This window comes from Anopheles coluzzii, chromosome 3 (genome assembly GCF_943734685.1).
Source record: "Anopheles coluzzii chromosome 3, AcolN3, whole genome shotgun sequence".
Classification (NCBI taxonomy): Eukaryota; Metazoa; Arthropoda; class Insecta; order Diptera; family Culicidae; genus Anopheles; species Anopheles coluzzii.
Genome location: NC_064671.1, coordinates 42,725,646 through 42,742,718, shown reverse-complemented (window position 1 = coordinate 42,742,718; position 17,073 = coordinate 42,725,646). Strand labels below are relative to the sequence as shown.

Genomic DNA, 17,073 nt, shown 5'->3' with positions numbered 1-17,073 from the left:
GGAGCCGGTGTCCCGGGTCGTATGCTCAGTACTTAGTGTACACCCTGCGCAGGGGTTCGTTCGCATATATTGAGCACTTTCTGCCAGCTGGTGTACGAGAACCGGGCTTTGCTTTTGAGGTTCGGTCGGTGAGGTTAGGGTCGCTGTTTTTAACATGTAAAAGGTTCGGTTGTACAAGGGGGATGCATACAAGGTAATGTGTCCTAGTGGGTTTGGCGGAAAACAGCAGAAACAAAAAACATGTACGAAAAAAAAAAATTCAAAGAAAATTACAACCCAAGGGTCAAAGTATGAGTAGCAGCAATTCATCTCAGCAGGGCTGCTTACAGTTCTTGCATCAGTTTGCGGCAGGATTATGTTTTGATAGGATGTTTCGGCCAGACAATATCAAATTGCAAGACAAGCTTTCTAAAGCACGGGCGTGTACGATAAAGCAACGTTAAATGCCGCCCAAAAGCTTATAATTAAAATGGACAAGTGTATTGTTTTTTTGCATTTTGAAACATTTTTCTCTCTCTTCACTAAACTGAACAAGGTTAACCATTAGCCGGCAATAAACCATACGTACCTCGTTATCTCATAAATGCTGTGAAACATTATCACAATGTTTCTGTAAACATATCTTGAAAATAAATGTTCGTTTCATCAGCACATTCCGCTGCTAATGCAAACAGTTTCTAAAAGGGGTTTTGGATGGTTCACATAACAGGTTCTAATTGTGTACTCCCAAACCTCTAGTAATGGCCAATGATCAAACGTTGCAAGTGAACGGTACTAGCGCTCTTTCAAAGCAATTAGCTTGATTTACTGCATTACCTCCCGTGGAGTTCAAGCACTCTTGTGCTTTTTGTAACGCACAAATGCAAAATTGTGCCCTCGAGTTCAATCTAATCCAGCGAGCGCGAGCGAACGACGATCGTACCTGTTTCTCTCTTGCTCTTCCACTCTCAACTGTCGTTGCTGTAATTGAGTGTTGTATTTTATTGATTGACTGGGCAAACGGTTCATTCATTAGGCGGCAATTAGTGATGACGAATGCGTAGCCCACTCGCACTTCATCGTTCGCGTAAAAATTCATCGTTCGCGGATGTTTCGAACCATTGATCTTCATTAATTAAAATGAATTGATTCAAATTAGTGTTCACAATGCGCCCTCGTTTGCTGGTATGAACAGTTTCGACGCTTTAATGCAAATCGACGATCTTATTGCAGCATCATCTAGATCAGGGGTCTCCAAACTACGGCCCGCGAGCCGCAAGCGGCCTTCAAGAGCTTATAATGCGGCCCACGATGACTTTGCCAGAGTTAATATAAATATTACGTTATTATGACTTTTTCAAATAGAATTGTATTTTTTACTTTTCTTAGACAAAAATCAAGCTTTGGTAACTCGAAGCTGTACAAGTAACGTTAGTATTTTGTTATAAAAATGAGATTTAAACGTTCAATCATCATTTAAAGGTAGCGTCAAATGGCCCTCAACATAGTTATTTTTGAACCAATGCGGCCCGTGAGCTGAAAAGTTTGGAGGCCCCTGATCTAGATTCTAGAAGTATTATAATGACTTGATAATTTCACTATATTTTTTATACATAAAATCGCTAACCCTTCGGCAACGTGAATCTTAACCTGTGGTTCGTGGGTAGTTCATTTAAAATTTAATTTAAAAAAAATAAAAAAAAGCTGGTTCATGCTATCCCAAACGTGGATCGATGCCGTTTCGGACCTCCATTGTGGCATATCTGCTATACAGAACTTATTATAATACATACTATCAGCTATAGACGCATTGCAACACACATCGGAAAGCCAAATCACACCATTGTAACGCATTCATTATAACAGATCATACCATAGTAACACACCCGGAAGAGTTGAGGCCACGCCGTTCATACAAAAAAACAATTGTGACACACTTATCAAAAACATCCGAAACGCACAACATAAGCACGAACAGTACATGCATTAAAACCCAAAACAGGAACTTAGTGACAAGAACCATCGTTCATGTCAACAAAAGACAAACGTAACTACAGTGGCCGGCAAAATAAAGTGCCCACTACTTACAATTTTACATTGTTTACCTTTTTCCGCGAAAAATGAAGTTATTGTACTGCTTTATTTCTGAAACATTGTTCGTGATATGCTTAAGAATGTGGAGTACCATAACATGGCGAAAAATGAGATGTTTGCTTCAAGAAAAAAATATGTTTTCCAAAAATGATAAAAATCATTGTGTCAAAATAAAGAGCCCACTTTATTCATTCTACAGAAAATATTTTTCTGAACGAATATAACATGAAACTTATAATTTATATGTGTTCATCTCGCATTATTTACATGTTCTAGGATCTTTGACATTATTTATTTTGTTTTTATTTGCACATATTTGGCATTGGTTCTTCTTAAGAGTATTTCAGAGCTTTAACATATTTTATTTTTCCTAATCACGTCATTTTCACCACATTTGCATCAAAATTAGCACACCAAATTTCGATAGGATTAAAATTATGACTAAGTGGCAGCCATTAAAGAGATTTTATTCGAATCGATTGAATAAAAAATTAAAAAATTCCACGTGTATAGCTTGTCTCGTCTTCCTGTTGGACCATTAATTTATTTACTAACTCCGTAGTTTTCACAGAAAACAGATACATTCACACAGGATGCTTATATAGGTATAAGCTTTCATTATGCCGTCGATTCATACCATGCTACCCACTTCTCGCATAGAAAGTCCCTCCCTGGTCATCACATTGTACACTTCATACATATAGGATTGTTGGATCGTGTCTAGATATTTTTGAACATCAGTTCTAATTTGGACTCATCAGTCCAAATACCAGTTTTTCAACAATCTAACGATATATCTGCATGTTCTTGATCATATCGAAGCCAATTGACTTTGTTAGTCTTACTGAAATCGGGCGAGGAACTTAAAGAACGCCACATATAACGGACAGTAAATTAAGAAAATGGCAATGTGATAGCTAGGGGGTGTTTATCTTTAAGTGTAGCGGGAAAACTGGTGTGAATCGAAAGTACAACTTTGGCTGATACCTATTTTAACATCTTTCATCAATTCTTTGGGATATATCTTTTAACAAAAAATGGTTTTGAAAACTAAAAACATCTTCCAACAGGCTAACATCTCAACGCACACAATCAAATACAAAAAAAAAAAAAACATTTCTCAACTAGGATCCTATAAAACACCTTGCATGTCCTCCATGAAGTCTAAATCATGGTGCCATCCAGAATTTGTAACAAATTCTATGTGCAAAGGTGGATAAAACTGGTGTAACAAACAAATAAATTTAAATTTAAAGCTCTGCATAACGCTTGAGAAGAACCAGATGCAAAAACTAGATGCAGAACTAGATAAATCTTATAAAAAATACGCCAAATATCCTCGAACATGTAAAGAATGCAAGAGGAACGCATAGAAATTATAAGTTTGTGATTTTGATCAATTTTGGAAAAAAATATTTGTTCTTGAAGCAAACTTCTCTTTTTTGTCATGCTATGGTACTGTACATTCTTAAGCATATCACAAACAATGTTTAAAAAAATAAATCAGTACAATAACTTCGTTTTTCACGGAAAAAATGTAAAATTGTAAGTAGTGGGCACTTTATTTTGCCGGCCACTGTAATCTATTATATACACATGTACATATTTTTTTTTATTTCTCTTAAGGAATGTCAGTCTGTATCTCTTCCATTTGATACATTTAAGATTTTTCTTTTCGCCCAACCCACCAACAACAGTGTAAGCTACCAAAAGAACAAAAAATCATTATATTGTAAAAGCGGTAATTGTTTAAATATCGTTTATTATGTAAACTAAACTACTTTTATGTTTAAACACTTCCTACATGTTCCTTTCACATGTACCAACATATTTCTTTTTTGTTTTTTACCCTTGTCGTTATGATTACCGATTGGTAAAGCAAAGCCGTTGATGCTTCTTCTATATATTTATTTATTTTTTGTATAATGAAACAATCTTTTTTTCGTGGAATTTATGAGCTATTCATTTATTGTATTGGAAAGTAAAAAATATCCCAACTCGTGGATCGTTTACTACTTCATCGTTTTGATGTCTTCAGAACGCGCTGGATAATCAATTCCCCCGATTGCAACTAAATTCGGTATGAATTATTCAACAAATTCTGTTCCCGCACGTCGGTTAAAGAAAAGTCACCTTCTTCTCGCGTTTGCCTGTTGCGTTGAAGATTGATTGAGTGTCTTGACATTGGATTCGTCGGAAAATGTAGTCTCGATAAAGGATCACATTGTAAACATGCCTGATAATGACTGACGGAAGCGATGAAAAGGAAGGATGGCGAAAAAAATAATATACACGAACACAGCGTTGTATGCTCTGATTTGACATGCTTGGGTCGCTGTCGCTTTATTGCGTACGTTACAGAAGAGCCTAAAATAATTCCTATCGGTGCGACAACTGCTGAATGGAAAGCGCTTCCGTGTTTCGAGTTATTTTTAGTCCATCAAATTTCATCTCTCATTGTTTACACCTGTCTGCTCGCCTTACACTTCCTACAAAGAACTTCCCTCCGCTTGTATTGGCTTACTTATCTCCATTCCACAGGTTTGACCCTCTGCCATCGGCAATGATAAAAGTCATAAAAATGAATTTCACCCGAAGTTATTAAGATAAAATTCAATAATTTTTATCAACTTTCTTTTTGTATCCTCTTTGCCGTATACGCTGTGTACGCTGGGATCAAGATATCGCTGCTGTGTGAGTCTTCCCATATCTTACTGTCCCATTTTGCTGTGGTTCGATTCGATGAGGGGTGAGCCCTCAGAAAGCCACAGCACTCTACTTCTCTCCCCGCGAAACAACTTTGTAAACGTAATATAGCAACTTTTTGAGGAACAGAAAGAGGGAAAGCTTCCCTCCTCGTACCAGAGACCCATTCAAATCGACAGCACAGGTAGAGAGCCGTTTCAGCATCATAAGACGAGCAAAAAGGAACAACTTTACCATAAAGCATGCCGTCTCCCCATACCAGCTGCTTTCAACCTTTCCCTCCCATGCCAAGCAGAGTAGAAAATGTTGCGTACACATTTCGACAAACTTGAATGAAAAACGGCTACCACGTAAATACAGCGGGAGGACGAAAAAACTTTTTCACCTCTTCAGCAGATCGAGAGTGGCCGGGCAACGATCGGAATCGAGTTTCGGTTTTGTAGTATAGGGAAAACGTCGAAATTTATGCCACTCGAAACGGTAACGGTTTGCGATGGAAAAAGATGTACACCCAAGCAGCACCTACCGCCTCACAATGTGGCAGTTTGTGATGCTGGATGGAAAACCTTGAGCATGTGCTCTCCGTAGCTCAATGATGCAGTGGGTTTGGTGGTTCGTCCGTTTCGCTGAAACACTCTCCGCGTGGATGTCAAATGTACGAAGGGGAGTTTTTTTATGTTGTTCTATTTAGTTTGAATAATTGAAACTAGTTTCGATCAACCATCCATGCTTCGTGTTCGTTTGTGCGTTACAGTTATGCGATCGTACTGTGCCCGTGCCATGACCACGTTTCAATAGGTGTGCTTCAGCTGGAGTGAAGGAATTTCAGAGTGCCATCGAAAAAATCGGTCTAATATCGTTATCGATATTTGTCATCAATATTTTGAATGATGCTTTCTCTCTCTCTCTCTCTCTCTCTCTCTCTCCCTCTCTCTCTCTCTCTCTCTCTCTCTCTTTAAGCGCTCCGGAATGAATATATCTGAATTTTAAACCGATCTACAGCACCATCTTCAAAAATATCTACATATTGAATTTGTAACGATGTTGACCATTGCTGTTGCGTTGAGCAGCAGTCAAAATGACGCGACGACTTCCCAGATAATTTTACAGGTATATTTATTGCCGAAAGCTTAACTAACGGTGATAACAAGTAAAAAAACTTCTGTCTCGTCGTACGGTTAGAATAGAAAAGAGCCGCCGCACTCTGTTTCTTTCCGTACATCCTTTCCGTACGCCTTATCCTTTCCGTTCGCATTATCCGTGTGTTATCAAGTATCTGTATCTTTTACACCGGGCAGTCATCAATACGCGTTATTATTATAACGTCGAACAGTTGCCAGACTCGTCGCAACATTCTCCCCTCCAGTGAATTGTCGAATTCACTTTCCCTATGGCTGTTCCGGTGTCGTTGCTGTCCCTATCCTACTCTTTTGGTTCCACGTCTGTCTTGTCTGTCCTTTCTCTCGGTTCGATATCCAAGATCGCAATTTTAACGGCGGGTCGTTCTAATAATCCGTTCGCGGTTTGCACTACAGCTTGTTTTGATTAAGGACAGGATGACCACTGAAACTGTATCCTGGATGTGTGTGTGTTCCTCGCCGTGCTGAGTATCATTCCGCTAGCACGAAACCGGCCTCATGGTTGATGAGCTTGAAGAAAACGTTCCTTTTCTTCCTGCTTGCATCGCATCGCTCCTCCAGTGCAATCTCTGCTTGGTTCGAAACTGTTTGCAGCGCTCATCGATTCTTCGCACCGCGTTCTGTAGTATGCCCAAAGGCACTTCACATCGATCTAAAAATAAACGTAGTTCATGTGCGCGAGGCGCACTTAGATTTGTGTACAAGGGATACTCACTCGGTCGCTGAGCGTTTGACGCCCCGTTAGCCGTATACGCGTCCCGAGTGTTAACTTGTCCACGGGGATCAGCATTCGGTACATCGGTCCGGAAGGTAACCGACGCATCAGGGTCCTGCGTGCTTGGTAGGGGTGCACTCATTCCCGGATTTGTATCATCAGGTCGAAGAATGCAAGATGCTGCTTGCCCTCGTGGTATCAACCGTAAGCGACTGGCTCGTAGATCGGGATACATGAGATCATCATGCTGAGCAGCACTTGATACCCATGCAGCAGCATAAGCTGCGTGCAGCTTATATGGTTCCCGTAGGCTAACCGCAACTGGTTGCGCTGTTCGAATTGCATTGTATTCTACAAACGGCGCATGTGAATTATATAAGCTCATCTCGCCAAGTTGAGCGTTATTTGTTGTTAGCGGTACACGTGGTTCATTAGGCCGCTTCACGGCGGGTTGATGAGCACTGGATGTTTCACCATCCCAAGAGGTTGCGTTTAACGCAGGTGGATCCGAACGGTATACATCACCCGGCCGAACAGCACTTGATGCCGAATTTTCCGGGTGAATTGTTAACGTTATGTAAGGATTTGGAATCCTTATCTTGCCCATTTGATGGGCACACGATGCTGCTTGTGAAACACACGCATGAATCTTAACCTCATCCGGTTGAGAAGCACTGGTCGGACGATCGTTGTGAGGCGCGCGGAGATACGGATATTGCTTCAATGTAGTGGTAGAGTTCGCTAGCGGATTAAACCCATTTACGGAGGATATATCTACACGTTGCACGTCACCGTCAGGTGAACGACCCGTCACCAATTCACTCACTTCCATTGTACTACGGAGAGTTTGTTCTTTACGCGGTACACTTGCCTGTTGTGATAGCTTAAATATCACAATAAAGTTCGTTTAAAACGATATTTACGAAGTGGTTAACACTTCTCTGGTTAAACCAGAAGTTTTTTTACAATGTTGCGTTGAGCAGCAGTCAAAATGACGCGACGACTTCCCAGATAATTTTACAGGTATATTTATTGCCGAAAGCTTAACTAACGGTGATAACAAGTAAAAAAACTTCTGTCTCGTCGTACGGTTAGAATAGAAAAGAGCCGCCGCACTCTGTTTCTTTCCGTACATCCTTTCCGTACGCCTTATCCTTTCCGTTCGCATTATCCGTGTGTTATCAAGTATCTGTATCTTTTACACCGGGCAGTCATCAATACGCGTTATTATTATAACGTCGAACAGTTGCCAGACTCGTCGCAACAATTGCATTGTTATGGATTTATTTATTCTGTCAGTTTTGTTTAGAATAGCGAATAAATTTTTCATACTTTTTACATAATATTTATGGAATAGTCTTCTTTTTGGACACTTTGGGTTGTTAGTGGATAGTTATTTATCAGGGATTTTATTTTGATTTGATTCTTATGTTAATTCAACTGTCAAAAGTAAATAATAAAATTACCTTATTGCTTCGAATTATGGACACTTTACACATTTTTAGTATGTTATATTTTCAAACTGATTCAAATTTAATCGGTCATACTTCTGTTCATCTCACTTTACTGAAAAAAACCTTCTAAATAAAAAAAAAAGATTACCAATAATTTTACTACAAACATTGCGGATACCAATGAAATTACAACGATATTTTGATTAATGTTCCGGAAAGATTCGAAGCTCATGGTTCAAATCACGGACGTTTCGATTCATAATCCGGACAACCTCAATATTTCGTTTATAATCTTTCACATTTACATACACACAATTTTTTTTTTGTTTTTAACGTATTTTGAGATCCTAACGTCAAATTATGAGTGTCGGTGTCCTTCTAGACGCGCGGTTTACAAGGGGGGGTGGGGGGGGGGGGGGTATGCATTATCCAAAGGGGGGAATTTTTACATTGATGGGGGGATTTTTTATCAAAATTTCACAATATGCAATGGGCCATAACTAGAATATTTATATCTTCAAAAGTAAGAATCGAAATTATTCAATTATTCATCCAATAATAACCTGTAGTTGAACATTATAGAAGTTTGTCGAAACTTTTAATTGCAATGCAAAAACTCCTTATTAAATTAAAAAAAATATTATAAATTTGCAAAATGATTTTTCTGCACAAATATACTATATGCTTAAAACGTCGACTGCCACGTTCTCACGCTGTGTTTTGAGTGAGCGTGTAGTGCATGGCGAGAGATCGATGAAAGCGACAATTTCTCGTGCTATTTTTAATGCTATGTTAATCTATGTAAATAAATGTACTTTACTCACAAACTTTACTCTGTACATATATACAAAATCTCAATAAACAAAACTTACTACTACAATTTATAATTTATTAGTTAATTATCAAAGAGCCCAATATTAAAGGCAACAGGTTGAAAATAACTGTTTTGCTGCACTAAATGAGAGCAAATATATACTTCCACATTACTTAAATCTGCATACAACTAGCATAAATCCAATTTTTGCTATTCAAACTTTTACCTTTTGCGAAGATCTGATCTGAAAAAGATTAAAAATTACTTAAATTGGCACTTTGCCCTTACATATTCTTGGAAACGTGTACGAATCCTGGCACGACACTAGTTGCTCTTTCGTCAACACAATAAAAGCGTGTTTCAAATGTTTTCCCTTCAAATGCACTTCCCATCTGGCATTTGCTGGCCCTGCCCCATTGTGCCATTTTCCTCGGAAATTGTCAACCTCCGTCCTACTGTCTGTGGAGTTTTCAAATGATATAACATTTTAATTGGATTTTCAAAAGCTTAACTCAACAGGCTGAGCGCGACCGAATAATCGTTCGCGGCGCTGCTAAAGCTTCTTGACGCGCTCCTCGTGACTTCTCCTTTTCAAGTCCGCAGGAAGAAGACAACAGCAAACAAGAAGAAAAAAAAGAAAATACATTAAACCAACACAACACTAAGTGGCACGGAAAGTGTCACATAAACTTCGGTAGAGGCAACACCTTTCCTAGTGTACCGTTTCCGGGCGGAACTGGTTGTCAATTTCTGTGGAGACTTGCGGTCGGCAATGGTATACGAGCGTATGTCTCCGTCTTATACACCAACACATACAAATGTACTCTTTCAAGAGTAACTCAAAAGTACTTTATCAAATCGTTTCCATTTTCCCATGCTAAAGCTTTGTATTATCCCACCAGCTGGTGGGCTGGTGTTACAGGCTCGCTGTATGTGTGTGGGTTTGGGTGTGGTTTATGTGGACTCATTTCGATGGGTGCCCCCGAAAAAGCTTTTTACCCGTGAAGTTTCACTTCCGGGCGAGACCAACTCGGTTGTTGCTGAAAGCGAAATGGATGCGACCGGCATTGGCACAAAACTGGCGTATAAAAATCATCAACCTTCTTAGAATGAAGACCGCCAACGAAGGCATTGGGTTGGTACGGCATGGGTTCTTTCTATTCGGCAAAGAAGAGACCAGTCTGTATATGGGAGGCGTCTACTTTGCACTTCCTCATCAGCAAATTAACAAGATTTATTGCTGTTTTATTTGGGAAAGTTTCATAATTTATTACGACCACTGGGGCGGAGGCTGACTGTTTGTGTGTGCGTTTGTGAGTCTGTGTGAGCGTTAGTGAGAAGAATTACGGGGCGGACGAATATTGTCACTCTCCGGGGCCGATGTAAACGAACGCTGACGCTGTTTGATGCCGAAGCGTGGCAGAAGGAGAGAACCGATTGGGAGAAGTTTTGTTGGGAAAATCTCCTCCGGTAAGGACGATCCTGCGAATAAACGATCCTGCACACCGATGTACGGTGGGATAGAGAAAACGCTGTCGGAATGCCGTTTTAAGCCGCAAGAAATTGGCTTAAGCATCCATCGTCTCTTGCCTCTCATTTTGTGAGTGAAGTCAAGGCGCAGAAATGTCGGAAAGATTTTCTTCCGGTAAATCACGCTTGCAAGTTTGCTCTTTTTTATATTAGCAAAAAAATAGAGGATGACTTATTTCGGGATTGGGAAAAAAGGGAACATAATAACAAACGCTCCTCACGCCCCATCGATCGAAAGTCAATAATTCATTCGCATCGCATCGACTGTAGTGCAGCGTACTGTGCCAGCAATGTTTGGCCTGATTATTTTTTTACGATTAGAATTTTCATCTACCTTTAGCAACCGAGATTACTAGACCGAATTTTCACTTCGAAGCGAGAAAGAGACCGACGGGCAAACAAAAAATCGCTCCATCGCTTTTTCGCTTCAACGGAAGCTTGTGCGTCGGAAGTGAAAACGACATTAATTATGTCGTAAATCAACTTTGGACAATACTTTCCATTCCGGTTGAGATGGAACAAACCGGCACAACGACGCCTGGGCGACCGGCTGGTTAGCCGCACGGATTGTGGATAATTGTGGGGCTGAGGTGAGAAAAAGTTTTTCTTTTCACCGTTCATAGCTCCTCGCTGAGGCTCCGAAATGTGGAATAAAGCTCTACGGAAGACGTAAGCGACCAACGGTGATAACGGTGCGCTATGGGACTTGTTTCGGTTGCACTATAACGATATTTGTTAAAGTGTAGTTTAAGTGTTTTTTTGTTTTGCCTTCAAGTTTGGCGAAAAAATGAAAACGTTGTTTTGTTGGTGTGATTTTACGCTCACATTCTTTTTGTAATTTACTATATGATTATTATTTTACTACGTAGAACGCATTCCTGAGGTCTGATCAGAAGATGGAGTGTACAAGGGACTTCAAAAATGATTACTACCGGATTGATTATTACTGACTTATGAATGTACAGTGAACCCTCTTTTATTTGAGAGGCGATGGGACTGTCGAATAAGAGGGGTTTTCAAATTACAGAGGTTGAAAGTGAATGAAAGGTCCATACAAGACAAGAAAGAGACAGAACATTTAGTATGCAGCCTTAACTGTTGCTATAGGAAACTGCGAACAGAATCGCTAATTTGAGCATACATCTTTCAATAGACATGGCAACACCATACTCAAATAAGAGGGACACAGATTTCAGAGGTTTTCCAAATAAGAGAAACAAAAATGTACTGGAAATCAAGGTACTGTGCAAAATGTTCAAATAAGAGAGGTTTTTCAAATTGGAGAGGTGTCAAATAAGAGAGGGTTCACTGTATTTTAACAAAACATATAATGTTTTATACAATCATTTGAATTTGATTTCAATGTGATAATAATATTATTCAACTCTTCAACAAGACAATACTTTTATCCGGTGTATAAAAATTTGTTGAACCGACCTCCGTATATGCAGAGTTTGTTGTTGTTGTTGTTGTTGTTGTGTGTTTGTTGATTGTTGTTTCGCTAACTATGAAAAGAAGGAGAAAAGATAGTGGAATGATATTTAAAAATACATTTGGAATTTTATAAAACTTCCAAAAAACGCTTCTTAAAATTCACGAAATGACTTTCACATTCAAACATTATAATATCCTTATGTAGTACAGTCAGAATACTTATGTAGTACAGTAGTCAACTCGTACAACATGCCCGTCATGGGTTCAAGCCCTGAAATACGTAGTAATCAGTATGTCACTGATAGCCAAACCCACTAGTGGTGCACCTTTACTGATAAGTGTTGTTGTGCCAAAGAATAAGAAGAAGAATATTTATTTAAGACTAATGATATCATTAAATAGCGTAGGGAAAAGCGAGGCAAAATGGGAATGTTTAGCAGCACTGAATATGCCTTTGCATATGTCACAAAACACAAATTATTATTACATTATTACATGCTTCCACTATTTATCTATGAATTAAAATTGCCATAGGCTGAAAAAAACTTAAACACACTAAAAAAGTATAAAATAAATGATTATGTTTTACGATAAGCTATTTTCACACGAGGGGCAAAATGGGCATATGTAAACAAAACTTGAAACGTCAAAAAACTGGGGCAATATGGACCACAACAACTACGATTGGGTAATGGTCTATGCTTTTGCGCACGTTTCATGAAATGTATTCTCGTTCTATCTTTTATTTTGTTTTTCAGGAAAGCTCTTAAAATTCTTCCAAAAATATGTTATCAAAATTAAAACAGTTTTTACACGTTTAAATCTACAAAATCGATTCTTTTGAAGCTGTGCCTGTGGGGACAAATGCTACACTCTTGCCTCACCAAGCGCCATATGTCAAAAGAATCTGCTCATTTTGACCCAAGCATAGCTGCCCATTTTGCCCCAAGCATAACAACTCATTTTGCCCCACTTGAATCTTTTTTTGAAGAAAAAAGCTTGCTTTCTTCAGACAGTTTGTATAGAAATATTTGTTTATTTTATTTAGAAAGAACGACTGCGGCCGTATTGCTTAGTTGTATAGCAATTAATAATCTTTAAAAATATATCATGTAAAACTTCCACGCATTCCTGTGACATTGCTTGAAGCTTGTTTTCGAAGTGGAAGAAATTACATCAAAATGCTACAAAATTTATTTTGCATTTTTCTTGGTTCTTTGTTATTACAGGGTTATAAAACCTACATGGTGTTCATAGAACACTCCAATGAATACATTTTAAGCATTGAAATGTATCTTTGTAGTGATATAATGCTTAAATTGAAGGTGCCCATTTTGCCCCACGTGCCCATTTTTCCCCGCTTTCCCCAACAATCAAATTTCGCTCCTACGTAGTATTTTTTGTGAATAAAGTATAAATTGTTTTTACATAAAAAATGCGACGTCCAAACCCTCTACAATAATGCAGCAACAACAACATTTAACTTACACACACTCTGATTGTCCCCACCTCTTCGGTGCTTGTTGACGAAGTACATTTCATCTTCAAGCCTATGGTATTTTTGTTTTCACATAGTGTGCTGTATAAGAGGACGTGAACAAAAATGTAATTTATATGATAGCCTTACAGCAAAGCTTTTTGGGGTCACGATGAGACACGATGGGGTCACAAAAGGAGATGATGACCGATGATATGTAACACATTTTGCGGTACATTTATCAGGTGGACCTAGGGGGCCCATCTAATAAATTTGAAGCGCAACCACTTATATTAAAATGTGAAACAATTGTTCGTCCCTGTATCACCCTGTATGTATCTATCAGAAATAGTATAAATTGTCGTCCCACAAAAAAACATAGCTCATTCCGATGGGCTGTGAAAAATGAACACAAGTAGAACAAAGTTCATATTTTACACATTCTCTTTGTAGTAGAAAGGTAGCAATTGCTATGATACAATCCTCTTCCCTATGCTACAAACACACCCTGCTAAAATAGTTGCGCGCTCGCAAATGGCTCCGCACGGTGTGTACCGTCGTTAAATATTTACCAACCAATGATTTATGCCAGGCGATGAGATATCCACGCACCACGAGTCCCATCCGATACTGTATCCGGTAGCAATATACCCTGCCCCGTCGGGTTTATGCTCAAGCTGCCCGGGGAAACGGTGCATAAATGGCCAGTCCCACGCTCCGGGAAACTGATTGAGTGAAATCGGTCGCTGGATCTGCTAGGGACAACAACAAACAGAAAAAAGAACACTCTCACCACTTTGCCCGTAGTAACATCGACCTTCGTGGCAAAAGTTCATTTCCTTTCCCGGTTCTCATATCTGTGCTGCAGCAGGTAGCGATGAACTCGATATGATAAGCATAAAATATAACAATACCATTAGGTGCACGCTTCTCACCAGCAGACACCGAGAACAGTTTTTGGCACTCTTTAGCTCCTCGTCCGCGTCCGCATCTTATAGCGTCATATAGCGTCGTATAGCGATTTTATGGCACCATCGTGTTTGAAAGTGTTTCGTGCATGAATCGAAGGGCAGGCTCGAAGGAGGGAAATAATCCTGGAGCGATTTATTCAGCCCTACCGACCGACATTACGGTCATTTGTACGGTGGTCGTCATCATTACCCTCACACTGTCAGCCCACTGTTTTGGCAGACGCAGGGACGAGAAATCGTCACGTCCAAGGCGAGCCTAGTTTGCTGCTACAGTGCGAGTTCGCATTCACAGTGCATACAGTAAATATACCGTTTTGTTCACAGCTAATGATGATGTCACCCGGGGTATTCTTTGGGTCAGCGTCTAAATCACCCCACCATTTTGATTCAGCCCAGAAGTCTCACAAACTCTCGTCTTCTCTCCCCGGTCTCAGCAGTAGCGTGGACGACCACCCCCCCTCCCCCCCCCCCCCCCCCGCTAGCAGATTGCTGCTTTGTTAGGAATTTGTGTGTGATTTCTATCGGGTGTGTGGAGAAGAAGCATGCGAGCGGTACGATTTGTTTTCATGTAAACTTCCCGTGTAGGCGGAAGGTGTGTCTGCAAGAAGAGGGACAAGTAGATTGCCATGGCAAAAGTTAAAGCGAGTCGAGTGAAGTTGTTCAAGTTCAAAGGAACGAAAGTGATCTCCACTCGTACGCCGACGTCGCGTACGGTAGCTTTCGCCGTGTGACTGACACACCTCGCTGTAAACGGTACACAGTTCTACACATCGCTCTCCTGCATGTATCGTCCTCCTTATAAACATAGTTCTTCTCTTTACGCTTTCCCCGACCACAGTCAGGCACGCCAGGGCTGTGTCAAACTGTCCTCGAGTTAATGGCCCGAGGCCATACCAAGCCTCTAGTGCAGAAACTATTTTTAGCATTTTGCTCTTTCCATATCATTCAACCATTTGGTGTTGGTTGTGTGTGTTCTTCCATCCTACATTTTCCTCTACCCATCCTAAACCTTCCGTCACCCACCGTACAAAATAATGCCAACAGCAAAGCAAAACTTACAGTAAAAGATGAAAATTTGACCAACTTTCTTGCCGTCTCTTCTCTCTCTCTCTCTCTCTCTCTCTCTCTCTCTCTCTCTCTCTCTCTCTCTCTCTCTCTCTCTCTCTATCTTACCTTTTACAAACAGGATGCAATCTCGACAAGGAAGGTGACGACTGCTTTCGCCAGTGTATTTCACCCAGTGACAGCTTGGACGTGTGCCGGTGTGACCAGAGCGTATCGTCCTCGAGTAAGTATCGAAGTCTCTTGAGCTTTGCAAGCTTGCTTTCCTTCCTTCCTTCGTCGCACCTTTCGTAACAGAGATGCAACTTTACCGACACGAGCACGGGAACAAACTCCGCTTCTGCACGTGACAGGTGGTCGTCCCGGAACCCTACCCTCCCTTTGCAGCAGGCAAGTGGGCAGAAGTGATGGTAGCAGGAAACGATAAAGTTCAGATGTTTTACGTTCACCAGCATAAGGCAACCGATACCGGGGAAAAATAACGGGAAGCGGGAATAGAAGTAGTAAATTTCTCATCATATCTCGAACCGTGCAAGGAGGAGGCAACTGTGTGCTTGAAATGTTGCTTGAGAAAGGAGGAGATGTTGCGTGTAATGTGTTTTTGGTTGGTGCCGGAGAGTTTGCTCCTTGGAGAATACCGTCGACCCCACTACTCGTACAGCGTTCTCGTTGCACAGGGGAAGCTCCAGCAGCAATGGTGACGTTTGTGAAATAGTGTCACAGTTTCATCGAATGCTCTGAAAACGCTTCAACTTAAAGCAAGCCTGGGAGTGACAAGTGGACGATTAGCTACGTTTTAATGCTCTTACCAATATACGACCGGGCAGAAAAGTGGGCCGTTCATGCTACTGTACACAAACATAGTTGTGTCGCCTAAATGTATGCAATACAGCATGGGTTGGAAAGTGTTCGCACGCATTTGGGTGGCCGAATTTCACTCGAGTAGAGAGCAAAGAAAATAAATGGTACAAACAATATAAGCCTTTCTACGAGTTGGTGGTAAGGCTTTAGTGCTATCGGTAAACACAAGCGCTGGATGACAGTTGGATCACTGGATGGTATCGTTTATTTGTTTAAGGAGTTAAAAATCGGTCGCACGTGTGGCACTGGAGCAGGACAAATGCTGGAAGATTACTTAACTGAATAAGCTGGTTCGTCAGCAGTGCGTGATGTTTTCCTTGCACTGTGTTTCTCTCGCACAACACAGTCCACACTTAATCCCAGTGTAATTAAAAAAAGAGCTGGTGCTGCATCACCACCGCTGAGACCGTTTAAACTCGCCTATGATGATATGATTTCGCCTCATTAAACCTATGATAAACATTTGCATAATCGCTGACATTCGATCTGATAGTGCCGTTTGAACTCTGTCGTTTGTGCTGTTGGAAATAAGCAAACAGTGAGCATGATTAATGGCTTCCCTGCATTGTCACGTTCCCCTTTTTCCCACACTTTCACTTTTACCCTTCCAGAGCATGAATATTTTACCCAACTTTGGGCGAACAACAAAACCAACAAAACCATTCCCATCGCTATTTCCTTCTTTATAGATTTCCCTCCTTTTTTTTGTTGCTCCCATACTCTAATGATCCAGCAGCTTTTCACTTTTGCATACATAATGCAGAAGAAGCTAAACGGACGCTTCTGGGTGGAAATGGGTGGAAAAGTGGCATAAGCCACACCAATGGATTAGATTTG

The 17,073-nt window shown here is 40.4% G+C and overlaps 2 protein-coding genes across 5 annotated transcripts in view; both read left to right on the top strand.

Moving 5' to 3' along the window:
- LOC120956499 (protein obstructor-E) overlaps positions 1–17,073 on the top strand; it is a 216,559-nt gene that overhangs the window by 21,899 nt on the left and 177,587 nt on the right. The gene's annotated exons all lie outside the window — the stretch shown is intronic.
- Positions 1–17,073, top strand: part of LOC120956508 (uncharacterized) — a 208,100-nt gene that overhangs the window by 70,539 nt on the left and 120,488 nt on the right. For both annotated transcript variants that reach the window (XM_049608105.1, XM_040378010.2), the window contains exon 5: positions 15,500–15,601. In XM_049608105.1, the coding sequence (XP_049464062.1) occupies positions 15,500–15,601 (102 nt within the window). The remainder of the gene's footprint in view (positions 1–15,499; positions 15,602–17,073) is intronic.